Source organism: Musca vetustissima, unplaced genomic scaffold (genome assembly GCF_032173495.1).
Source record: "Musca vetustissima isolate MV318-11 ecotype Yass unplaced genomic scaffold, APGP_CSIRO_Mvet_v1 utg91577, whole genome shotgun sequence".
Taxonomy (NCBI): Eukaryota; Metazoa; Arthropoda; class Insecta; order Diptera; family Muscidae; genus Musca; species Musca vetustissima.
This window is the reverse complement of record NW_026876742.1, coordinates 11,545-39,265: the sequence shown is the minus strand read 5'-3', so window position 1 is coordinate 39,265 and position 27,721 is coordinate 11,545. Positions and strand designations below refer to the sequence as shown.

The 27,721-nt window shown below is 32.3% G+C and overlaps 1 protein-coding gene across 1 annotated transcript; it reads right to left on the bottom strand.

The window, feature by feature from the left end:
* Nucleotides 1–739: 739 nt before the first annotated feature.
* On the bottom strand, nucleotides 740–27,404 carry LOC133321304 (nose resistant to fluoxetine protein 6-like; the record flags this gene model as incomplete). The annotated part of the gene is made up of 9 exons (XM_061530397.1): nucleotides 740–967; nucleotides 1,035–1,183; nucleotides 1,259–1,575; nucleotides 1,645–2,007; nucleotides 9,316–9,476; nucleotides 9,588–9,772; nucleotides 9,924–10,000; nucleotides 10,092–10,300; nucleotides 27,136–27,404. Coding segments are annotated over 9 exons (1,958 nt in total), but the record flags the coding sequence as incomplete, so codon positions are not given.
* Between the last annotated feature and the right edge of the window lie 317 nt (nucleotides 27,405–27,721).

The window sequence follows — 27,721 nt, the reverse complement described above, 5'->3', positions numbered from 1 at the left end:
ATTGTTTTGAAAATCATCCAAAAAGTATTAATATTGATCCACTAAACCCCATATAACGCCAAATTTCTTTACCAGAAATTTACCATTTACCAAAAAGTTCTAATAGATTTTGAATGTTTAGTAATACTGTATTCTTACTACTACTTTTCTTACTAGCGTTTTTTTAATTTTCACAATTTCATTATTATTTGAAACGATCATCTATTTTTTTCTCAAAATGTAACAAACAGTCCAATAATTAAATCAATGATCATTATATTTTATAAATTCTTTCATTTATTTATTATTTTTTTTAATTTTTAACTGTACACATTATTGTATGGCTTAATTAAAAACAAATGACTAATTCAACTCATTAGTTACTCGTATCGCATGAATAATAAAACTAAAATAAAAATAAAAAATAATACTAGATGTGGATGCAAATGCAGGATGCAGGTTTCGCGTCGTGCTTTTTTTGTTTCTTTGTTTAGATGTATGTACAGGAATAGCGTCGATTAATGCGTAATTAATTTAGGACTACCATGTAAAATGCTTAAAAGATGAAGGTGGAGGAGAAGGAGGGAGGAATTGAAATACGAAATATAATGCATAAAATTAAAATCGAATTAAATATATATGTACGACTAAAACAATACTAGACTACATAAATACACAAATTATACAATGATATTTTTTTTGGTCACACCACTACAATGAGAAGGTCTTCCCTCTCCGTGAGGGTGCGTTGTGAATTAATCTAATCGGAATGCAAACGTTTAGTTGATGTGCTGATGGTGGTGGTGATTTCTTTAGCGGCACTATCATTGGCGTTAATTGATTTGTTGGTGGCATTGGCAGGACCAGAGGCTACAGCGGTTGGTGTACGTTTGGTTATTAATTTTCTTATGTTTTGGAATGGTGCATCGAACAGTACTGTCAATACCACAGAGGCAAAGAATATGCACAAATATTCATTGGTATCAAACTGTAAGGAGAATAATTTTTACGATTAGAAATTAGCTGATGAATATAAGATGTATAAGAGTACCCACCATAACTGAGAAGAAATTATAATAGTGATGGACATGGCGACGGCGTCCCACATTGAAGAAATATGCCGGGAATTGTGTCAAATAAATGGCATAGGACAATTTTGTGGTCACCTGGAATCCCTTCCACGAGAACATATCTGTGATTTTATCTGCAAGGGAAACAGGTATGTAAATTAATATTTTTTGTAAAAATGTGTAACTAATTTTTTCAAATTTCTTCTTACTTGTATAGCCATTGTGTGAGGCAAAGACCACCCAAACAAAGAATATACACCAGGTGATGGGCACAAAGGCGGCATAAATGGCCGAGTGTGTGCTATTGTATTGATAACTCATTGAACCCATTGGTGCTGGACCCAACAGTGATATCAACAAACAGGCAATTGCCACAGTCCAGCCCCAATACACTTGAGTCTTGGACAATTTAATGCCACGGAATTTACGCAATGCAAAGCCCAAGAAAATGCCCATAATATAAACGGTAGAACGCAATGGAGGGAAGGAGTACATGCGATCAGCTGTGCGGAATAAACGTTTGATGCTGAAAAGAAAACACAAAAACAACATAATTAAGTATTCTCGTGTAAAATAATGAAAATCCTGAACTTACTTGGTACCAAAATAGATGTAATTCGAGAGTTCATACAAAACCGTTACATAATAACGTCCAAATGTGGCCAGCAATGCCAATGCAACCAAAGCCATAGCACCCTTACGTGGCCATTTCCACATGGCAAAAATCATAAATGGAGCCACAGCAAACAGTTGAGTATCAATGCCCAAATGATGGGTATGGGTCAAACACATATTACTGAATCCAAAGTAGTTGTGAATGAAGAGCAAGTTACGCCACCAATTCTTTTTGCAAATATCAGCATGATGTCCAACAACCAAATTCCATTGTGGACCCGAACCCAACATTGGCAAAATGAACGTGCAGAAGAGGATAAGAGCGCCTAGTGGAGGAACAATGCTGAAAATAGACAACAAAAAAGTGGATAAAGAAATTATTTATAAGTTTTATACAAGGATTTAATGAATTAATTGTAAAGGGTAGAATAGAGGACAATTTTAAAGGACACTAACTTAAAGACTAAAAATATTACTACACAATATTTAGACTAAACCCCACGTTACGTTAGAAAATTAAATTGTTAAATTCAAAACTCTCTTTGGTTGACTTTTACAAAACCGTTTCATGTATAGTCCACAAAGTTGTCGATGTAATCATGTTAAGCAATCCTCTTTATTTAACATAAAAAAGAAAACAAGATAGAGCCATTTGTGAGTCAATTTAAATCGGTTCAAATTATCCACCAAACACAAAACGTGTTCGATTAAGATAAAATTTTGTACTGTCTTGAAATTTTCTCGAAATCTGTTCAGATTTGAATAAAACTCCCATATATATTTTCTTCCGATATCATGTGAATACCCACATTTCGTCCGACTGTTTTTTTTTTGCATAACGTATTAAATTGAGTCTCGAATAACATGTGTTAAATTTTGTTTTGTTCAAATGGATTCAGTTTTGATATAGCTCTCATATTTATTTTCCTCCGATTTCATGCAAATTGTGCTTCAAATTCCCAATCTTTGCCCCATTACAGTACAATTTTGTACTGAGTATCACATTGAGCCTATAATGATGCGTCTTTAATTTTCTTGATATCGGTTCAGATTTGAATACAGCTTCCATATATAGTTTCCTTCGATTTCATGTAAATGGTGCACAAATTCCCATTGTTTGTCCGAATAGGACGAAATTTTGTATAACGCACAGAATTGAGTCTAGAATGACGTGTATTAAGTTTTACTGAAATCGGTTCAGGTTTGGATATGACTTCCATAAATACTTTCGACTGATTTCAACTTAATGGTGCACCAAATACCCAACATTTGTCCGATTGAGATTAAATTTTATACAGTCTACCATATAGAGCCAAACATGCATTTGCATATTGCACTCATACAAAATTTTATCCAATTTCATATAAATTTTACACTTAATAATCTAATTCTTTCCGATTGAAAAGAAATTGTGCATATATTACTGAATGGCACGTATATGGATTGAAATCGGTTCATATATAGATATAGAGGACATATTTAATATCGTCCCGTTTTCAGGATCCAGAATATCGTCATTCGAAAATAGTTAGAGTGAAACCTTTGTTAAACTTACTTATATAGGAGTTATTATTATTTTTAAGTTAGTTTTTACTCAGAGATTTTATTCAGAGCCGCCCATCCCCCTTGGACAAAATATCTGAAATCTACGAAAGTATTTTTTCCTCAATTAAAATATCGTTTAATACGATGGGAGTCCATTTCGTTTGATGGTCATCAAATTTGCAATTAAATATCAATATCAGTCTGCTGGGCAAGCTATGTAATATGATTACAATGCCTATTTCCAATTGAATGCGATTTGCAAACAACAAAACAACCTTGACCGACTCTATCAAAAATATTTTATTTCACTTACACTTTCTGACAACTTTAAAAGCAATTGATTTGTTGATTACTGCTACAGTTACTGTATTCACATTACTATTTTCTCTTTCTTTCGAAGCTGAGACAAATTGTTTACGTGAGTAATAGATATATTGAAAATGATTAATTGCCGGTGTGAATAAAAAATGCTACAGGTATTTACAGCAAATGGTCAATGAATTAAGACAAGCCATATTTCGAATTAGTATTTAATATTAATGACATCTAAGCAGAAAATAAGACAATATTCCATTTATCATTTCGGCTTCATGTTGTCTTAAATTGTTATAGCTTTCATATAAGGTTCCGTCTTTTCCTGTAATTTAGAGTTTCTAGTTCAGTTTTCCCATTTTGTAGAGGGGGAATCTTTCATTTTGCATTTTTTGTAGAGGGGGAATCTTTCATTGTAGGGGGTGAAATGATTTTTATTGACAAAGTGAGGACTTTACTTTTTTTAATTAATGAGTTGAATAAAGACTTTTAAGAATTGAAGGCAGTAAATTTAATAGGGAGGAAATTCGTTCTAAGAGCTGAAGTACTAACGGCTATCTTGTTGAGTACCAGGGCACTGTGACATCATGGATAATGAAAAAGCAGACGAATTAGCTAGACGAGGATCTCAATTCACAGATCTAACAATCGATGACTCAATCAAACCACCCATCTGTCATCTTTACCGGAAATTTTTTCCCCTACAGATCTCTCCATATCTTCAATAGATGATCACAATGGACCGGACGGTCTCCGAGTGCTGTAGTCACATTCCTCAAACCTAACCTAGCCTAAAAGCTAAAGTAAGTAGCTTTTTTGTAGATAAGTTGTAGAATAGACTTATTTTTTATAGACGAATTAAAAACCATTGTTCTTGTGGGGGTACTGTATAGAGTAAATTTTTATAAGCGACCTGAAGACATTTTTTTTAGATGTACCGAAAAGGGTTGAGGCTCTAAAGAGAGATCATATTTGAACTTATCAAGGGAATTTTTATCAATAGATCTGATAAAGGTAGTCTATATAGACAAGCTGAAGCCTGCGAATCTTTACAGATAGGCAAGCTTATGGCAGTGAGTCTTTTCGTAGAAGATCTGTAGTAAGGAATCTACAGACGAACTGGAGAAAAACATTATAGTCGATAAGACCAAAAGTGATCATTTAAGCTTGAGACTACAAATGTCTTAAGGGAACCGCACCCATTCTCGATTTTAATTTTTCAAGATTTTCAATGGGCTGGTAAATCAATACCAATGCTTGTTAAGGTTTGTAACTTTGCACATATATAATTGAAGATTTAAAAGATAAGAAAAATAATTTACAAAAAATTTGTGTTATTGTTTTGTTGTTGTTTTTTGTAATTAAAGAAAAGTCCTTATTTTTGATGGCGGGCATGATAACTCCTCACTGGAACATCGGAATCCGAAAATTCAAACGGTGTTAGAAAGAGTACATGTCTGGCTCTCGTATGAACTAGAATTATTGACTTCGCTTTAAAATTAACAAAATGGTGGACCTTTGAAAAAATATTTTTGGAAAATCGCCGATTTTTTACCAAAAACCAAGTTCAAAAATAAGGAAGATCTTCACCGATTGGCTTTATCCTAGTTCATACGAGAGCTATATACTCCCAGAGAAACGTTGCAAAATTTGGAACCGATTGGATTATTAGTTTTTGAGTTATCGTGCCCGCCATTCGCAAAAAAATGTTTAGAGAAAAACGCGTTTAAAGTTTGAAAAGCCCTTCAGCCATCACTTGATGCTGACACGATAAATCGGCTATATCTTCAAGAGTTCTTGAGATTTTCACTCAAAATTTTGTAGAGACATTCTTTAATCAGTGTAGATTCGAATTATATCAACAAAAATTTTGACCCCGAGAATGGGGGGGTCCCCTTAAAGGAAATCTGAGGAAGATTTTTACTGATGTCGAGTTGAAAAAAGATTTTGAAGAAGCCAATATATGGAGTTCTTGTAATATATGAGTAATAGATGAGTTCTTGTAATAGATCTTTATATTCAAACTTATGTCTTTACGTAGAAGATCTGTAGTAAGGAGTCCACAGACGAATTGAAGAAAGACATTATAGTCGATAAGATAGAAAGAAGTTATTCAAGGACGGAGATCATTTAAGCTTGAAGACAACAAATGTCCTTAATGCGATATGAGGGAAATTTTTTTCCTTAAAGGAAATCTGAGGAAGATTTTTACTGATGTCGAGTTGAAAAAAGATTTTGAAGAAGCCAATATATGGAGTTCTTGTAATATATGAGTAATAGATGAGTTCTTGTAATAGATGCTGAACAGTTTTTTAGATGTGCTGAAAATGGTCGCAGCTCTGAAGAGGGATCTTATTCTGAAGAGAGATCTTAGTCCACAGACGAATTGAAGAAAGACATTATAGTCGATAAGATAGAAAGAAGTTATTCAAGGACGGAGATCATTTAAGCTTGAAGACAACAAATGTCTTAAATGCGATATGAGGGAAATTTTTACTGATGTCGAATTGAAAATAGATTTTGTAGAAGCCGAAGTGAAGGGATGTTTTTGGACCAGTCTTTATAATATAGTCGAAGATATTGAAAATATAAAAATATTTGATATGAAAAAATATTTTTCAACATTCCTGTTATCATTTCCGGATGCTGTATTTCCAAAACACGCGTAGTAGAAACAATAATAATTGTTACGTTACTTTTTGAAAAAAAAACACACAAAATATATTTTATGAGTTTTTTCTATTGTTGTGTTTTGTTTACATGCAATAACATTTTTAGTGGGCATAAACGTGATGTTTTTCGAACGTGATTTTGAAGTCAAGAGCTACCGTAATAGAAATCTGTATTGTATAGATTAGGGTCACACCCGCAAAAAGATTAATAACGTTGATGTCGATAGTGTTAGGGTAGTGTACAAATCGATTTTTTAATTGAACCGTAAAGAATCGTAAAAAATTCAAAAAAATTAAAATTGGAAGCTCATAATCTATTGAAGATCTGTGAATGAATTAAACAATGAAACCCTTTACGATATGGGTTTTTTTATTTTACTCACTATTATAGATTTTTAACTAGTAATAGAAATTATTTCCATAAAAAATGTCAAGAATTTTTCTTTAAAAAAAAAAAAAAAATCAATCCAATATTATCTTAACCCACATAGAGGTATTTTTTACAGAAAAAATGCAATCCTGTATTTTTATCCTTATCCTCAATAAAGTGGATTTCAGCAATTATAAAATTAATCCTTAGCTATGAAAATGGATAAAAAACTCCATTAAATATTGGCACAAGGTTTGCGGCAACCCCTATATACTGTTACACCTTATTATTCGGCATTTTGTGTACGTTTTTCATTCGAAATGGCTATTATTTGGTATTTTGTGTTGTAATTTAGTGTCAAATCTCCCTACTAAAAATTACTAATATTGGTCTATTTTATATGTAAGTCTCCCCATATCCGTACCCCCGAAATTTCAGTATTTTGGGAGTTGGAGCTTAATTTTCTACCGATATGTCTCTAATTTGTAATATGAGTTATCATATGGTATCAAATCCTCGTACTAAACACTACCAGTATTGGTCCATTTTTTTGCATCCAAATTGCCTGCAGTTTAGTTATGTGGATAATCATTGAGTAGAAAATCTCTCTACCAAAAATTATCAATATTGGCCCTATTTCCAGGGTAGCCTCCATATAAAGGTACCACCACCCAATATTTGCTATTTTGGTCACGTTTTTCAATCGAAACGGCTGTAATTTGTTATTTTCGGTTCACATTGGATAGGAAATATTTGTACCAAAAATTATCAATATTATTATCAATTATCAATATCAACCTCCAAAATGTCACAATTTTGAGGAGTTTGAACACATTTTTGGATCCTCATTTTTCTATCATATTTCTATTAAAAATTATTAATATGTTGACGATTTTTGATGCAGTTTTCAACGGAATTGGCTTTATTTTTATATTTTGAGTTCTCAATGGGTCCCAAATATTCTTCTCAAAAATTGTACACATTCGATATTTGGGTATAGCATCCACAAAAGGGTTCAGCGATTTATAGGTATTTTAATGGTCCTCGATTAATTTTCCAACTGAAGTGACTGCATTATATGAGGCTGGGGAAAAAGAAATCCATTCTTTTTATATGAACTATAGGACTTTATTTATCATGCTTCGGAATGCCCGATTTGGGCAATTTATTATCTTTAAAGAAATTTTGCAATGCAAGAAAAAGATGATAGTCGCTTGGTGCCAAGTCCGGACTGTATGACGGATGCATTAAACCACCACCCAATATTTGGTATTTTGGTCACGTTTTTCAATCGAATCGGCTGTAATTTGTTATTTTCGGTTCACATTGGATAGGAAATATTTGTACCAAAAATTATCAATATTATTATCAATTATCAATATCAACCTCCAAAATGTCACAATTTTGAGGAGTTTGAACACATTTTTGGATCCTCATTTTTCTATCATATTTCTATTAAAAATTATTAATATGTTGACGATTTTTGATGCAGTTTTCAGCGGAATTGGCTTTATTTTTATATTTTGAGTTCTCAATGGGTCCCAAATATTCTTCTCAAAAATTGTACACATTCGATATTTGGGTATAGCATCCACAAAAGGGTTCAGCGCTTTATAGGTATTTTAATGGTCCTCGATTAATTTTCCAACTGAAGTGACTGCATTATATGAGGCTGGGGAAAAAGAAATCCATTCTTTTTATATGAACTATAGGACTTTATTTATCATGCTTCGGAATGCCCGATTTGGGCAATTTTTTATTTTTAAAGAAATTTTGCAATGCAAGAAAAAGATGATAGTCGCTTGGTGCCAAGTCCGGACTGTATGACGGATGCATTAAAACTTCCCAACCAAGCTCCCGATGTTTCTGGCGAGTCACTATAGATGTGTGTGGCCTAGCGTTATCCTAGTGGAACACGACACCTCTCCCTTTGGTTAATTCTGACCGTTTCTGGTCAATTTTAAACGGTTTAAATCAGTTTTATGGCAGATTTTTAGCTTCTGGGCGATGTTACGACTGCTAGCATGCCAGTCAACTTCGATCATTTCTCCGATTTTATTGAATGCGAGGTGCATCTTTAACATCAAATATTCCTGAACGGAATCTGCGAAACCAAAATTGCACATAATTGGCTGTTATAGTATCGGAACCATAAACACCATTCACAATTTTCGCCTTTGTCAAAGAAAAACTGTAAAATGTATCGAATTTTCTCTTTGTTCAGTTATATTTTTAACACCATGTAACTCACAACTGAATGAACCAAACAAAAACAGCAAAATATTTTTTTACTGCGAAATGTCTAAATCTGAAATTGTTTGATCTATACTTTACGAGAAATCTCTCAGTACAGCCATCTGCCGAAAAATAATGGACTTTTTCCCAAACCTAATATTTTGATGAATTGCTTGCCAAAACTATAAGTATCGGTCGATATCTCTAGCCTAACAATGTATCCCCCAATATAAGGGTTCAACCCCTTTATAGATATTTTGATGGTTCTAAATGAATTTTCACACCGAAGTGACAATTTAACATTACGAAGTTACTGTATTTTGGCATTATGGGATTTTTTCAATGTAGCTATATAGTTTCTGCATAAAGGTCAGTCTTTATTTCCGGTTCTATATCCAAAATTCCCAATCTGACTGTATGTAGTTTGTCATTTCGTTTTCCGATCTAATAGTTCCGATCGATTTTAGGGTTTTTGAATAACCTTATGACGGAGGGTATATTTATTATGACAACTTACCGTATAAAACGATTGATATATTCATTTTTCAGTTTGATGGTTTGACCCTTATTCAAACGTCCAAAGAATGAATAAGCCGTCAACATGCCACTGAATAATAAGAAGGGATCTGTGTACAAAGAAGCGGCACGGCCAACGACGGTCCAAGGTTGTCCCAAAGACTGGAAAAAAATAATTAATTTTTTTATTAATAAAAATTATCTCTACCTTTACAATTGCGTATTTGCAAAGAGACAATCTTATAAAAATTCGCATTTAATGCGACAACTTACCTCTGCCATTTCGGTACGATTATCATATGGATTGAAAAATATGGCCATTGACTTGTGAGAGAACAACAACATAATAGCATTTAACAAACGTAGACCATGTACAGCTTCAATATCATCGGAAGAGGAGGATGTGTTGAAGAGCCAGCGTAGATTTTTGTCCAAAGAAAATGCGACAAGCCAATCGTCTGAGAATATAAACAAATATAATTAAAATTTAAATTACCATAAAGAGATAATCTTTTTTGATTTATTTCTGTTTTCTAAATGACAACAGCTACTAGTATTATTAACAACAAATTACAAAAAACAACAACTAATTATTTAATTATTACTTACTTGGCTTTTTGCTCTTGGTGCAGAGATGATAGACGGTTGACAATATTGTTATCGATAGAATGATGGTAAAGAAACGCCTACAAAATATAATAAGAAATTATCATTTAAATGAATATTTCCGGGATGTGTTTTGTTGACGGTTTTTTTTTTAATTATGTATATACTTACACAGCCCAGGTAGTTCCACTGTCCCATGGTTTATTCTCCTTAACTTGACACATTTGTGGTTCAACACGAACTTTGAAAGAAACACCAGTGGATTCGGTTACATTGTTCAAATATTCTTTGACCGTATATTCAACATCTTTGTGCGAACAGGATGAGGGTACACAAATACCCCAGTTAATCAGGAAGAAACGTGGTACACGATGGCCAGGCTGTAAAGAAAAAAATATGGGGATACAATTAGAAAAAAAAAAAATCAGGAAAAAAGACTATTAAAATTTATCAATAGAAACAAAATCAAGCTTATGTTATTAAGAAGGATAGAATATGGATAGAGTTCTCTGAAAAAATCCTGCCTGTTATTCAGGCATTTTCCCTTCGAAAAAATAGGTCTCGATATTGAGATTTCTTTTTATAAAAAAAATCCGGAATTGAAATAAGACATTTTATCTATTGAAAAGAATAAAACACGGAAAATGAAGCCTATGGAAAACAATTACAAATGTCGTTATGTTCGGTCTGACGAAACTTTTTATATCATCCTACCATGAGGACTTTTGCATTAATTTGCTTTCAAGTGGGCTTCACTGGGCGGAAGTGATACGTGACCTCTAACTACGAATATGAACAAGTTGTTTACCCATCAAGATGCCGGAATGCCAAATTACAGCAACTCGACAATGGTATTATAAAGGGGCTGGACCGATTTGTATTATTTTTGAAAGGTCGAATTATTTCCCTTATTGAGAACTAAAAATATAAAATTACAACAAACTTGGTTGGAAAACATGTCCGGAATTCTCAAAATAAATAACATTAGGGTATACCAAAACTTGGGTCAATATTTTTTATTCTTGGGAAATGTTCTTTGAATAAGTATTTTACCAACTAAGAATGACACGAGGAATGCCAAATTACAGCAGCTTGGTAATTGTAAAATGTGGTCACTCGCACACAGTAGTCTCAAAATACCTATAATGAACTGAACTTTATTTTGGGGGTTATACCCAAAAATCGACCAATATTTTCTATGCTAAAAAGATTTGTTACCCAATGAGAACCCAAAACATCAAATTGAAGCCAGATTGGTTGAAAAACAGGACTGTTATCCTCAAAATAACGAAAATTAGGAGGTTCCGTTAAATGTTGAAGATTTCATACATAGAGGGAATCCAAAAAAATAATCTAATTCTAGCTAAAATGGGCCCAACATAGCTATTGAAGGCCTACATCTCTTCGTGGGTGGAAGACTTGACACCCAGAAAGAATCCAAAATATTAAATTATAGCCAATTCTGTTGAAATACATGCGCAAACTCTCCAAAATAACTGGACCGATATTGCTAATTTGTTGTAGGAAGATTGGGGGGGAGGTGATACTTTTCAATGGGGACTATTCTAAAAAGTGGACCTATATTGGTAATTTGTTGTAGGAGTATTTGGTGCTCAGCAAGAACCCAAAATATCAAATTAGAGTACATTCGCTTGAAATTTTTTTCTCAAATCACCGAATTTTAGAGGTTACCTTGAATCTTAGGGGAATATTGATAATTTTTGGTAGGGAGATTTTAATGAGAACCCAAAATACCAAATTACAGTTAATTAGGTTGGAACCCGTGACCAAAATATGGGATATTGTGAGGGTACTGTTAGATGGGGGTTTAAGCAAAACTAAGGTCTATGTTGATAATTTTTGGTAGGGAGATTTCCTACCCAAATGAGAATTAAAAATGTAATAACCATACCCATACCCTCCCCCAAAATAATGAAATAATTTTTAGTAAAAAGTGTCAGTCGGCATTGCCGACCGATATATACAATTCTCCTATGGTTTGCGGTGAAGGTCTTATTATTCGTTACATATAAGGTATATGTTTTTATCAAAGATGATTCAGATTTAATGTTGATAGAGTCGGTTATTCAAATAAAATTTATTTGAATCCCCTTTATGGGGGAGGTACCAGGGCAGAGGGCAGACCTTTCCCAACTAAGATGCGCAAAGTTTGGAAGAAATCAGTTACTACCTTCGAGAGTTATCGTGCGCACCAGCCGGCCAGACAGAGGGACGGACATTTATTGACTCCAAATTGCCTGAAACGGATATATGGTCCAAAGAAACATGGGGTCTAAAACCAATATTTCGATGAGGAACATTTTTGCCGTATCAAAGGTAATGAATCTTAAACCCATATTGGCCATTTTTTGAATCCAAGTTATCAAATTATTTCGATTAAAAAACATGCCTAGAATACGGAATAAAGTGTGGTACGGTTAGATGGGGCCATTTTCAGTACCAAACAACCTAAAAAAATTGCAATGTATGTACAATGTCAAAGCCCTATATTATATATATTGGAATGTATATCTTGATTCCAAGAGACAGCTTGATTTTTTTTTCTATAGAGAAAAATTACTCATTATGTGAGGCTTGATTTTTTATAGGAAGAATGTCTCTTTAGCAGAGGCTTTTTATACTCTCTGCTTAATGACTAATTAGGTTATACCCTAAGCTTTATGGTTATTGAGGTTATATACACTTTGATACGGTAAAAATGTGCCTCATCGATATATTGGGTTTAGAGCCCATGTTTCTTTGGACCAAATTTAGAACATTTGGAGTCGATTAACATATGTCCGTCTGCCTGGCTGGCTGGTGCGTACAATACACCCAAACTTAGTTTAAGTTCGAAGATGAGATATATCGTTCCACTCCTTTTGGTAGGTCCCCCACTAAATGGGATGTGGTCTTCAGCACCAAACAACCTAAGAAAAATTGCAATGTATGTACAATGTCAAAGCCCCATATTATTTATTGGAAGCTATATTGTGATTCCAACAGACAGACATGGCTAAATCGACATCGAATTTTATTGCTTTATGGGGTCTCCTGTGAATATTTAATATCTAATATTATATGTATATAAATATTAATATTAACTGAAAAAAATACATATTTGCCAGTCATTTATCAATCTCTCAATTTAAAATAAATATTTTCATTTCATTTGTCTCAATAAAACGGACATTAATATCAATTAAATACGCAAAAAACTTATCGATCGTTTGCTATTTATATTTTTTATTCAAATTCCAAACTACTTCAAATAGGCACTCCCTTATGTTAAACATTATGTGAATAAATTGTAATTTATAAGTGTAAAAATATTTATCCAAAATAAATATTTAATAGAAATTAACTGAATTTAATTCTGTACAAAAGAAAGACTGGTGATCATTCTCTGCTGTGAAGTGGAACTCAATGTCCAATGACCTAAACGGTGAATCTGACCTTATGCTAATAATAATCCCTAAGAACTGTTGTTCTTCCCCTCCAAAAAATAATGAAAACGTTTTATATATATATACAGTTTAACTATATGCATGGGTTGTTCAATTTATTTCACAAATTAGTTTATTTTTCAAATAAACAAAAAACAACGTTATGAGTCATCTCAATCTTAAGTTTGTGACAAATTTAAAAGTAATTATTCTTTTAACTCATAATTGTCTAGTTTACAAATCAAATTCCAAATCCAAAAACACAGGGCCAACCAAGCATAAATATACAATTATCTTTTATTTCCATTTCGAAGATAATTGCATTGTTTGTTGTACACCTGGCAATACCCTAAGATTTTTAATCAAAAAATATAAACTTGAACTTGAAAATTGTTTTGCTTTTTGTTAGCATAATAACCAAAAAAATATGAAATGTTAACAAACTTCGTCATGGCTTGTTGTTTCTATTTTTTCTCTCAATTTGGACTGTGATTTTATTTCATTTTAATCGATTGGAAAAGGAAATAACGACGATAATCATCATCGTATTTTAGTCGCTGACATCTAAAGTTCAATGCACCCAACCATACTGCGTTCAAAGGTGAACCTATCTGAAATGTTCACAACATATGTATAACATACATAAGCATAACATACGTATGAATGTATATTTGATGACGACAAATATGGTGATGCTGATGATGATCTCAAAACAAATAGTATGTGAATGCGTTTCTTTGGCTAGATAATTAAATTAAAATAGATACGCAAATTAGTTATACTAATAAGATGAAGATCAAAATAAATGATTTTTTTTATAATATTCTATGGCTAGAAAACGCAACTGAGTCACATATGTGTGTGTCAGTACAATGTACATATATGCAGCATAACAAAAGACTTAAGAAACAAACGTTAGAAACTAATTTTTGTTTTATTTTCCAAACAAAAAGTGAGGGAGTGTTAAAAGAATATATCCGGCATATTTTTAAACTATTGGACTATGGAAGAAAACTACGTACATTAAAAAAAGTGCCTCATTATTGCGGATTTATTTTTATCTATAGAAAAATGCCTGATGCTTGATTTCTTTCTATAGACAAAAATGGTTCTTTATTGTAGCATAATTTTCTTTTCATGCCTCATTATGAAATAGAAAAAAATGCCTCATTTACAGAGACTTTTCCAATAGAAAAAAATGTTTTCTATAAAAAAATGCCCCATTTATTGAGGCTTGATTTTTTTCTATAGAAAAAATGCCTCATTTACTGAGGCCTTATTTTTTTTTTCTATAGAAAAAATGCTTCATTTAATGAGGCCTGATTTTTTTTTCTATAGAAAAAATGCCCCATTTACTGAGGCTTGATTTTTTTCTTTCAGTAAATGAGCCATTTTTTCTATAGATTTTTTTTTTTATTTTTTTCTATACAAAAAATGCCTCATTTACTGAGGCTTGATTTTTTTCTATAGAAAAAATGCCTCATTTACTGAGGCTTGATTTTTTTCTATAGAAGAAAATGCCTCATTTACTGAGGCTTGATTTTTTTCTATAGAAAAAAATGCCTCATTTACTGAGGCTTGATTTTTTTCTATAGAAAAAAATGCCTCATTTACTGAGGCTTGATTTTTTTCTATAGAAAAAATGCCTCATTTTCTGTGGCTTGATTTTTTTCTATAGAAAAGGATGCCTCATTTACTGAGGCTTGATTTTTTTCTATAGAAAAAATGCCTCATTTAATGAGGCTTGATTTTTTTCTATAGAAAAAATGCCTCATTTAATGAGGCTTGATTTTTTCTATAGAAAAAATGCCTCATTTAATGAAGCTTGATTTTTTTGTATAGAAAAAATGACTCATTTAATGAGACTTGATTTTTTTCTATAGAAAAAATGACTTATTTAATGAGGCGTGATGTTTTTTCTATAGGAAAAAATGCCTCATTTAATGAGGCTTGATTTTTTTTCTATAGAAAAAAAATGCCTCATTTACTGAAGCTTGATTTTTTTTCTATAGAAAAAAATGAATCATTTATTGAGGTTTGTTTGTTTTTTTCTATAGAAAAAATGCCTCATTTATTGAGGCTTGATTTTTTCTAATGAGAAGCAATGCCTCATTAAGTGAGGCTTGCTTCTCATTAAGTGGGGCTTTTTTCCCCTTAAGTGAGGCCCAAGTTTCGTTGGACCAAATCCGTTTCAGGAAATTTGGTGTCGATTTACAAATGTCCGTCCATCTGTTGTCCGTCTGACTGTCTGGCCGGCAGGTGCGCATGATAATTCTCGAAGGGAATAATCGATTGCAAAAAATTAATTTTATAATATCATGCGAACGGGCTATCCGATTTGAAGCAACCCTTGCACAACCTTTTACCTCTACCAATCCTAGATCAAGTATGAAAATGATACCTCCCCCATAATTGGTCAAAATGTTCAATATTTATAAATCCAATATCAGGTGAATGGAATTTCCGATTTGAACCAAACTTTGCATTACCTATTATCTTTACCAAGCCTAGATCGTGTCCGAAGATGGGACTCCTTCTAGTACCTCCCCTAAGAAGTGTCAAATTGTTCAGTATTTATAAATAAAATATTAGAGGAATGAAATGACTGATTTGAATTAAACTTTGCACAGTCTATTATCTTTACGAAGCATATATCAAGTTTGAAGATGGGACTCATTGGTTCACACCTTCCGGTATCTCCTCCGCAAAGGAACAAATTTTTCAATGTTTTCAAATCCAATATCAGGGGAAAGGAATTTCCGATTTGAACCAAACTTTGCACAACCTATTATCTTTACTAAGCCTAGGTCAAGTCACAAGGTGGGACCCGTCTGCCCTGTCCTCTGGTACGTTCCCCATAAAGGTCAATATCATATATTTGATCAACATTAAATCCGAAACATATTTGATAAAAAATATACTTATATAAAACGAATAATAAAACAATTGTGTAACTCTAAAGACCACCTCCGTAAGCCATAGCCTGGGGGTATATATCTGTTGGCAACACCGACTGACACTTTTTTACTTGTTTTTTATAGAAACAATTGATTCTTGAGGGTTCATAAACCCTACAACAAATATTTCTACCATATATTTGTTTTTATAAAAAAGAAATCCTTTATGAAAATGTCGATAAAATCCGTGAAATGATCGAAGTTGACTGGCATGTGAACAGTCGAAACTTCGCCTGGAGATGAGACGTGGATTACATACGACAACCCTGTGCCAAAACGATCGTGGTCAAAGAGCGGTGAATCACTTCAAACGGTGGCCAAAGCAGGACTAATGGTCAGGTAGATTCTGCTATGCATATGCTGGGACTGGACGGGGATTATTTATTATGAGTTGCTTCAATATGGCCAAAAACTAATTTTCTGATCTCTACTGTCAACAACTGGGCCGTTTGAAGATAGCAATTGAGAGGACAGGAGAACGCTAGGCCACACACACCTACGGTGACTTGCTAGAAACTTTGGGAGATTGGTTGGGAAGTTTTAGTTCATCCTCCATACAGTCCGGACTTGGCACCAAGCGATTATCAACTTTATCTTGCATTGCAAAATTGCTTCATTTATACAAAATTGGTATCTAGGGAGGATTGTGAAAATCGCTTACTAGAGATTATTTTGCAAATAGAGAGCAGGACTTCCATGAGAGAGGCATTGTGAAGTTACCCTTAAAATGCCAATTAAGGGAACCCCACCCATTCTCGATTTTAATTTTTCAAGATTTTCAATGGGCTGGTAAATCAATACCAATGCTTGTTAAGGTTTGTAACTTTACACATATATAATTAAAGTTTTAAAATAGGAGAAAAATAATTTACAAAAAAAAAAATTGTTATTGTTTTGTTGTTGTTTTTTGTAATTAAAGAAAAGTCCTTATTTTTGATGGCGGACATGAGAACTCCTCACTGGAACATCGGAATCCGAAAATTCCAACGGTGTTCGAAAGAGTACATGTCTGGCTCTCGTATGAACTAGGATTATTGACTTCGCTCTAATATTAACAAAATGGCGGACCTTTGAAAAAATATTTTTGGAAAATCGCCGATTTTTTACCAAAACCCAGGTTAAAAAATAAGGAAGATCTTCACCGATTGGCTTTATCCTAGTTCATACGAAAGCTATACACTCACAGAGAAACGTGTAAAAATTTGAAATCGATTGGGTTATTAGTTTTTGAGTTATCGTGCCCGCCATTCGAAAAAAAAAATTTCAGAAAAAAACGCGTTTAAAGTTTGAGAAGCCCTTCAGCCGTCACTTGATGCTGACTCAACAAATCAGCTATATCTTCAAGAGTTCTTGAGATTTTCATCTGAAATTTTGTAGGGACATTCTTTAATTAGTGAAGATTCGAATTATATCAACAAAATGTTTGACCCCGAGAATGGGGGGGGGCATGTATGGCCAGATCGGACATTCCGAAGCATGTTAAAAAAAGTCCTCTAGTTGATATGAAAATAAAGATCATTCAGACTATTCCTATGAAATATATAATGACTTTTTCATGGATGACGACATAGCGTTCTTATAGAAGCTTAAAATCCTGTAGAAGGAGGGCCTTTATATGAGGGGAATACCACCTGAAAGATTTATTGAAAACATTGAAATAGGATGGTTGTACACATTTATAACATTTTAGCAATTCAAATTTTGTTCTGCAAGAACACCAATTTAATTTAAATTAAGATAAAGTTATAGAAGTTTAAAATGTGTTATTTTTGTGGTAGACCCCAAGGCCATTTATAAATGTCTTGAAAACTCTAACGTTTTTTAGACGTTTTTTTTGTAATCATGCTCTTGAAATATCTATTCATAAGAAAAATGATCAGTACGTGACCACATTTTTCGGTTAGTAATACGAATACATGATATAGATTATATAAGCTATTTCCGTTGTTGAAATTGCAATAAAAATGCCTCTATCTATTAAATCTCATTTACGGAGATACGAATTTGAGGCCTCTATTCGTAATTGTCACATACAGAATTACAAAAAATAAAAGTTTAACAAAAACAATTTTCAATGCCCAGACAAAACTAATTTTGTTCACAAGTTAACGAAATAAAAAACAATGAAAATTTAACCGATTTTCGGTAGTACAATTTCGTTTTCATTTTGAATGTAATTCACACCTGAATTATTTGCTAAAAAACAAATACGACTACAACAACACTACTATAACAATAATAAACAAATCATAGCCCCATGATTGTGGTTGTTGTTATTGTGATGTAATAATAGGACAGGAGAGCCGGTGGAGTGTGGCCAGATGCTGTGTTGGTGGTCGGATGGCCGTCTGTACCACAAAAAAAGCGACTGTATACAATATGGGTAATTAATCGTACAACCACACGACGACAATTTAAATTATAATTTGTTGCTGTTGTTGTTTTGTTTTCTTAGATGTATTTTTAAACGGATGCCGATAATGTTATTTGTTGCTATTGTTCGTAAAGTTATTCAGTGTAAATTAATTTGTTAAATAATTGAGCCTTTTTTATTTGTGTTTTCAACCAAAATTAAGAAAAAAAAAACGAAAAATAAAAAAATATTCAATGAATTTACTCATTGTGTATAGAAGAGAAGAAGCAGAAGCAGCAATAATAATAATGAGCTTTAAGCCCGACAAGAAAACACTTCGCGACGAATTAGCAAATTTGTAATAACAAACAGACAACTAATGTGCTGATGATTAATGTCGGATTAGGGTTCGTAGAGGGGACTCGGTTATGATTCGATGACAACAACGACAACAAAGTAGTCAACAAATAAAATATTTATTTTTTTGTCTTGTTTCGAATATAATTTGATAATAGTTGAAATTCTTTAGACATTTGAGTGAAGAAGGGAGAGTATCTTAAAGAAGGTATCTTGTATGGCAACAAAATTAGTTTTATTCTTTCTTTATACAAAATTCAGCAAGTCATCCTGATGCGTGTTAATCGTTATTATAAACAAATTACTAAATTTGCATATGAAAAAGACTTTGGACTGTGTGTTTTTAGTCGAAAATTTACACTGAGATCAGATTTATTCTAAAAACATTTTTTAGGATTTATCTTTTCAAAGAAAAAAGTAATCTTCAGTGGTATGAGGTATTTTTTTTTATAAAAAACAAACCTTAGTTTTCTATAGAAAAAAGTCAAGCTTCAGTTAAGTAGGCATTTTTTTCTATAGGAAAAATTCATGCCTCATTCAATGAGACGTGTTTTTTATAGAAAAAATCAGGCCTCAATTAATGAGGCATTTTCTATAAAAAATGTGGACCCAGTTTATGACGTATTTTTTTCAGCAAAAAAAAAAAAAAAATCAGGTTCAGTTAACGGGACACTCTTTTCTACAGGAAAATAGCAGGACTCATTAATTAGGACACTTTTTTCTATAGAAAAATAATCAGGACTATTAATTGTTTTTTTTTTTTTCATAGAAAAAATAGGTATAATATAGTAAAGCTTCAGTTTTCCATAATAAAAAAGTCAAAACTCAGTTCTATGAGAATTTTTTTATAGAAAAAAATAGAACCTCAATTCTCTGAACCATTTTTTCTACAGAAAAAATCAACCCTCATTTTTAAGCATTTTTCTATAGAAAAAATCGAGCCTCAGTTAATGAGGCATTTTTTCTACAGAAAAAAAATCAGGTAGAGTTTATGGGACACTTTTTTCTACAGGAAAATAGTAGGGCTCATTTAATAGGACATTTTTTTCTATAGAAAAATAAAAATAGGTATCATATAGTAAAACCTCAGTTTTCCATAATAAAAAAGTCAAAACTCAGTTCTATGAGGTTTTTTTTTTACAGAAAAAAATGGAACCTCAATTCACTGAATTCACTGATCAAACCTCATTTTTAAGCATTTTTCTATAGAAAAAAATTAAGCCTCAGTTTAGTAAGCCATTTTTTCTATAGAAAAACAAAATCGAGCCCCAGTTAACGATGCATTTTTTATAGAAAAAAGTCGAGCCTCAGTTAATGAGGCATTTTTTCTATGGAAAAAAATCGAACCTCAGTTAATGAAACATTTTATTGAGGCATTTTTTTTTTCTATACAAAATAATCAGGCCTCAATTCAGTGAAGTATTTTTTCTATAGAAAAAATCGGGCCTCAGTACAGTGAGTCATTCTTTTATATAAAAAATCAGGCCTCACTTAATGAGTCATTTTTTCTATAAAAAAAAATCAAAAATCCTGGAGACCTCAAAAAGCAGTCATGTGCGCCGCATGCCTATTGAAATAAAGATTGAGCTCGCAGTATTTAAGATGACAATACGTCAAAATTACGACATTTTGCGAACTTTTTTCCTCAAATTGACTGTAATTTGGTATTGTGGGTTCTAATTGGCTAGTAAATCCTTTTATTCGTCTTTTTGGCCAAGTTAATCCCAACATGAAATTATAAATAAAGGTCCACGTTCTGGTATAGCCTAGCCTCCTTATAAAGGCATTTACCCAATTGCAATATATTAGGGTTTTTGGGCACATTTTCAACCTAAGGGGATGTAATTTGGCTAGGGGTAGAAATTTTGCTTCTTAAAATTATCAATATTGGCCCATAATGTGGTGTCCTCATTATTCGTTATTTTGGGCACAGCAATACGCCATGCCATAGCTCATATATAGAAGTCCCGATCGATTATAGTTTTCCACCTCATGGTGGAGGGGTAATAAGTTCGGAAAATAAAAACTGTTGTTCTCTGGAATCCGGCTTTTTTTTGCAGAGAAAAAAATCCTCAAAGAACTGAGGTTTGAGGGTTTTTTGAGGTCGTCTGAGAACTGATGTTTAACTTTTATGTACATAGTGGTAAATGTGGATTAATTTTTTCTATAGAAAATAATTACTCGGAAAATAGTGGATTCTTCTTGTCCAAGAGAAGGAGAAAAATACTCACGGGGGCTGAGTTTTATTTTTTTTCTGCTGGAAAAATATCTCATAATTCGGTTTCATTTTTTCCAACAATTACTCTGATCCTACAGTCGACTCCGCTTTACTGTAAGTCGCTTAACTGAAAAATATCGGATAAATGAAATTGATTTATTGCACCATTACATTTTAGGTTTATCGTCCACAATTTACTCCGTATAAGTGAAGCTTCGCATAACTGAAAATATCGGATAAATGAAATAGCCTTTGAAGTCAAATAATGAAATTTCCTTTTAAATCACTCCGTATTACTGAAAATCATGAGAGTGAAAGATAATGACAGAATATTTTGCATTGATGATTTGACGCAATTAATGATTTGTGCAATTAATGATTTGACGTCGAAGAACGTTAAGTTTGGTTGGTCAAACTTTTAAAACCATTTGGGAAATTCGAAAAAAAAACTCGGTTCCGCATTTCTATAGGGGAAATGTCAAAATGAGGTCCTATATAATTAACAAAATTTTGAGGAGGTCGTCCACTTTTAACCACTCTAATATATTATTTAAATCCTTCAAGATGATGACTGAAACAAACATCAGATTTTTTTCCGCTTCAGTAAAGCAGAGTCGACTGTAATTTCAGATTTTTTTATATGAACATATTTAGCATACATTTTATACAATAACAAAAAATCTCCAATAACTTGCTAACCTTGAACAAAGAATTTGTAAATATTTTTTTTTTATTAAACATAATTGCCTATTCTAGATTTTTAAAATGTTCTAAAAAATACAAAGAAAATAATTGTTGGTTATTTTGTAATAAAACTAGTTTTTACAACTTATTTTTAAATTATTTTTTAAACATCATAACAAAAAAATCGTTTTACAACATATCACAACATTGGTCTAGTTTTTTTTTAATATTGGTAATGGTCATAGTAGCGTAATTAAAGACCATTTAGTTTTGACATTGAAAAGCTCATGCCATTCGATAAGAATGGATATACAAACAAATGTTTCTTATTTTTATTATGGAGTATATACAATTTTTTTATTATCTTTATATAAATGTTGTTTGAATACCATCGGCAAGCACATTTATCAATAAGTCATTATCTATAAGAATAAAATCGCCAGGGTAAAACAAGTTTTAGTTGAGCTATTTAAAATAAAAATGTTATTCGGAAATCATATGCATGAAATAAAAATAACCGAAACTTAGCACATTTTTAGCATTGTGTACTATTAATGTTATTAGAAAAATAATATTTTATATTAATGAATTTATATTTTTACCATTCACCATGGCATCCGAATATATTCAATTGGGTGACTAAGAATTTTACGTAAAAAAATAACCATTCCAGACTAAATCAAATGTAAGATCTGTGAATTTATGTAATGAGAGCTACTAAATATATCGCTGGCCTAATAATGAAAATTCCGAATATTCATCATCTGAAATGATTTTATAATTTTTCAAAATATTCTCCGCCCTCAAACCTATTTTCCAATACAGACACCTCCACTTCGATTGAAACAACCCTAAAAAAGGGGTTTTTGAAATTTTCAATATTGAACTCTGACAATGAAAATCTTTGACTACGTGTCATTGACTTTGCATTATCACTAGTTCTGATTTGTCATGAAGGCATGCACAAATTCTGTAGATTTTATTTTGCTATTCTTGATTTTATCTTTCGTCAAAAGAAGACCTATAGAATATTTATGTATCAAGAACACATAATAAAAAACTAACCCAAATTATGGCAGATATTCTAAAAAAGACCGTTAGAAAGTTTTAGTTTGCTATATAAAATTTCAGTATAAGACAGCATTTTTTAGTGTTGGAAAATAAAAAAAATAAATCGGGATTTTTAATGATTTTTTCTTTGGGTTTTTTGCAAACTAAAATCAGGTCCGACAACATAAAATCGAGAATGTTATAATTTGTTTTATGAGTCTAGCTAATAATGATTTGCATAGAAACAATGAAAGAAATAAAAATTTTGTGGTGTTTAAATAGTTTTATGTTTTGAATACTAACTATAGAAACAACGAAACGAAAGACTTAAGAAACAAACTGTTTTCATTTCAATTAGCTGGGTGATGATGATTTCTTTATGATTTTTACAATTTTCTATTAGAATGTTTCCATAATAAAACAAGTTTTTAATTTCAAATGATAATACTAATAGAATCTTTAATTTGTTGATAAAATGAATCACAATGGAACACAAAGTTTTTTTTCTGTTCTGGTGAAACGAGAGTAGTTTGAGACTATTGTGATTAGCATCTTGAAATTGTTCAATTTTTGTTTAGAGAATTTGTTAATATTTTATTGTATACTAAGAATATATGATTTTCATTTTTATAATTTCAGGTAAGGATAATTATTGATGCAATAAAAATAATCTGTTGAAGACTGATAAATTACTAAGTAGTTCTAAAGAAAAATCGACCAATGAAAAGGTAATTGTCAATTTAAATCAAGAATATGCAGATGTTCCATTATATACCTTGGGAGTTGAAATATTATTTTAGGTATATACGACAATATATGTTTACCCCAAGATAAATTTACTTGAATGGACAATATGAAATAAATATCGGCCAAAGTCATTGGAAATAATATACACATTATGTTATTTTTATTATTAGCTCGTACTATATATGCCCAGATGATTATATCGGATAGCAAAACAAGTACAACGAAAAAAATTAAAAAAATACTTTGTCTAGTCGAATATCCTACCCTTTTGAAGGATACTGTCATTTATAGCAAGTATGGCCAAAACTTTTGAAAGCAAATCTGCAACGGCAATCTCTTCCATAAAAATTAGGCAGCCTACTGGCTACCAAAAATATTAAATTGTAAAATTTCTCAGAGAAGTGTGGTTCTCAGGATGAGTGAGGAAAAAATCAAACTTCACTTCTCTGAGGATTTTTTAGAACAAAAATCCTCATAGAACTGAGGTTTGTTTTTTTTTTATATAGAAAAAATTCCTCTAAGAACTGAGATTTGATTTGTTTCTATAGAAGATCTGAGGTTCTCAGAGGATTGTTTCCATAGAAACAAATCAAACCTCAGGAAATGTTTCTATAGAAAAAAAAAAACAGTGAGCGGTGCAGTATAGTCGGACGGGGCCGACCATAAGATAACCTACATAACTTCGACGAAAATCTACCTTTCTATTGTTCTGTATTCAGAGCTTGGGCAATATTTCGCCTTCCCTCTAGCACCCTCTAGATTCCAGATTCTCTTTACCGTGTGCTATGTTGTGATGTTGAGCTTTCAATTGAGGCCTGTAGATCGACTTGAAAAAAAAAACACAAAAAATTAAGTTTTCGGTCCACCTCATTCCAATATTATTATCTGATCATCGCGGAAAATTATAGGCATTGTCCTTGACCATAACTAGAACCTCATGGAACAATTCAACGCCATCAGCGCTATATTTCCGCCCTCTAGTGGGGTAATGGGTTACTAAATAATATCTGAATATGTAAGCACCCGTAAATATTTAAGTGTAACTCCCGCATCCGAGTACATACGACAATATAATTGGCATCAGTTTAAAGGTCAACAACTCCTTTTGGATATACTATCAACTTCTCGGCTCTATGTCCTTCAGGAGTAAATATATACGCTATACAATACAAATTTTGTAATTTTTCACACAAAAGTCAGGATCCATTTGACCCGCTAAATATTGACCGATCTTTATCAAAATAGGCATGCTTTTTCTTTGCCCAATCCCCTTCTCCATATAAATTCGAGATGTTTGGACCATAATTGCGGCCTCAGGAGCGACCAGAAAAACCGACAAAAATTAAGTATTTGGTCCATTTCATCCCCTAAATATTAACCGATCTTTACCAAAAACAATAGGGGTCTTCATTGGACCGAACCCATCCTACATGCAAAATTTCGTGAAGATTGGTCCATAACTGTGGCCTGTATCGTGTTTACAAATTATAATGGACAGACGGACGGACACACATGTCTAGATCGACTCAGCTAGTCGAGATATGACGATCGGTATACTTAAAGGTGGGTCTAGGACCAATATTTCGCGGCGTTACAAACTTTTGGGGCTGCACAAAGCAATAATACCCTGACAACATAGTTGTGTAGGGTATAATTAAATCTCAGTTCCCTGAGGATTTATTCTATAGTAAAATTGTCATTTTGAGACATTGGTTTCAAAATAGATAAAAACGATAGTTAACGAGACTACGCCATGAAACATTACGATCAGGAGAAAACAAAATACCAAACTATAGACATTTAAGTGGAAAAATTGGTCTAGGACCTTGAACACACCAAACATGATGTACGACCTTTGTTATTAAGGCTATGTGGAAACATGGACTTTTATTGAAAATTTTCTGTAAAGAAGTTCTTTATCCTCCATGGTTACGGAATGTTAAATTTTAATCACTTCGATAGGAAAATGGCCTAGGATCATTAAACAACTATAAAGGGACTGGACCCTTAACTTTTATTTACAATGTCATGTTATTCCAAACTTTGGGCCTATGTTGTGGGATTTTCTATTTGAAAATGTGATAGAGTGATGACCCCCCTTCCGAACCTTGAGCCAATGTCTATATTTTTTATTGGGAAATTACGTACCCAATGAGAATATCAAACATCAAATTGCGAGCCATTTGTTTTGACATACTCGGCCAAATTTCCTAAAATACCGAATAAAAGCTATCCAGAAACTTGGGTCAATGTTGATAATTTTTCGTAGGGAGATTTTTTTATCCAATGAGAATCCAAAATACAAAAATAAAATTATTTTGCTTAAAAACGTGCCGAAAATATCAAATTACAATTATTTTGGTTAAAAAATGTACACAAACTCCCTAAAATATTGAAATTTGCGAGATACTATACATGAGGACCAATTTGCATAATTTTGTTACCAAATACCAAATTAAATTAATAAATTAATGTGAAATACCAAATTACAGCAAACATATAATGGGGGCTAGCCCGAAAGAGACGCCAATGTTGATCATTTTTTTTATTTTCCACTCAATTATTATCTAAATTGAAAATTACATCCAATTTTATTAGAGCAATCATCAAATATAACACAGATATGTAACTCGGTAGGTTATGTTGTTCGTATCAACATTAGCTTGATATCTGGTATTTATATCGAAAAATTTTGGAAAATACATATGCGAATTTTATAATTGCAATATAGTGTCTTAAATAAACAAACAATGGAATGCTAAATGACCCCAGTTTGTTATAACAACCAAACACGCGGTTACAACACCCACCAATTGGGTGTAGAGACTGATTGTCTATGTCAAAACAAAACACAACCGATCACTGAATGTTGGTGTTTATTTATTTTTTGCGAGGAATACATTTGAGACAATTCATTGTGAATTTCCACTTCATGGTGAAGGGCTACAGAGTTGCTAGTTCGGCTAAAGGTCAATGAAAACTCTTATTTGTGTTCTATAATACACGCATCAGCAAGTTTTTTTTATTCTAAGAATCTGAGTGTAGAGAAGAGCTCCCTATTTACAAGCGATATTGATATTGTTTCTTATTTCTCAACCATTATCGTATTTGACTAACCTCTCCTAAGATGAATATTTCTAATATATCTCAATCAACAAGACAATACCGTTTTCAAATGCATTTACCTCTTTCATTATTTCTTCACACCATTCGACGCTTCAAACCCTATCCAATGCATTAATTTTACAATTTCATTGTAACCTGCACCAATTTCAACAGCTCTAAAACTTTAATCATCACTTTTCATTTTTCCTCTTTCTCAATTTTCACCACCCAAAATCATAAATCGATAGATAAATAGATTTGTATGTGTGTATGCTAATAAGTTTAAACTACTACTTACATCATCGAATTCACTGCGGAATGGACCATGTGATCGGACAAGATTGAAAAATGTTTGCAAACGTTTCGATTTATGTGGCAATTCGGGTTGAGCATAAGCCAAACAATATTGTCCCTTCATTTCGACATTGGAGCCCGTTGCAGCATCATCATCGCCGCCACCATTCACCATTTGTTGCTGATGCACTCTCAGACATTGATCGAAATCGCCCAACTGATTGATGTTGCCATTCAAGATGCCAGAGTTAAGTTTGCCAGTTGAGTCGTGCACTGTAATAAAAAAAAAAAACAGAAATTATTATTATGGAAATGCATTGGAAAAAAGTTTCTATACAACAATCATTGTTACTACAAAAGACAAAAACTATTAGTTAATATTGACATAATTTGTATATTTTTATTTTCTAAAGATGTATTTATAATTTTTTATTTATTTTACATTTTATTACAACTGACTTGTACCACTTCGTGGTCGTGGGATACGACCAGTTACTTTGTTGTTAATATTTATGTTTATTTTTTATTCATTCTTTTGAATTTGAATTAATTATTTACATGAGAATGGGCTGTAAGATCATCATCACGAT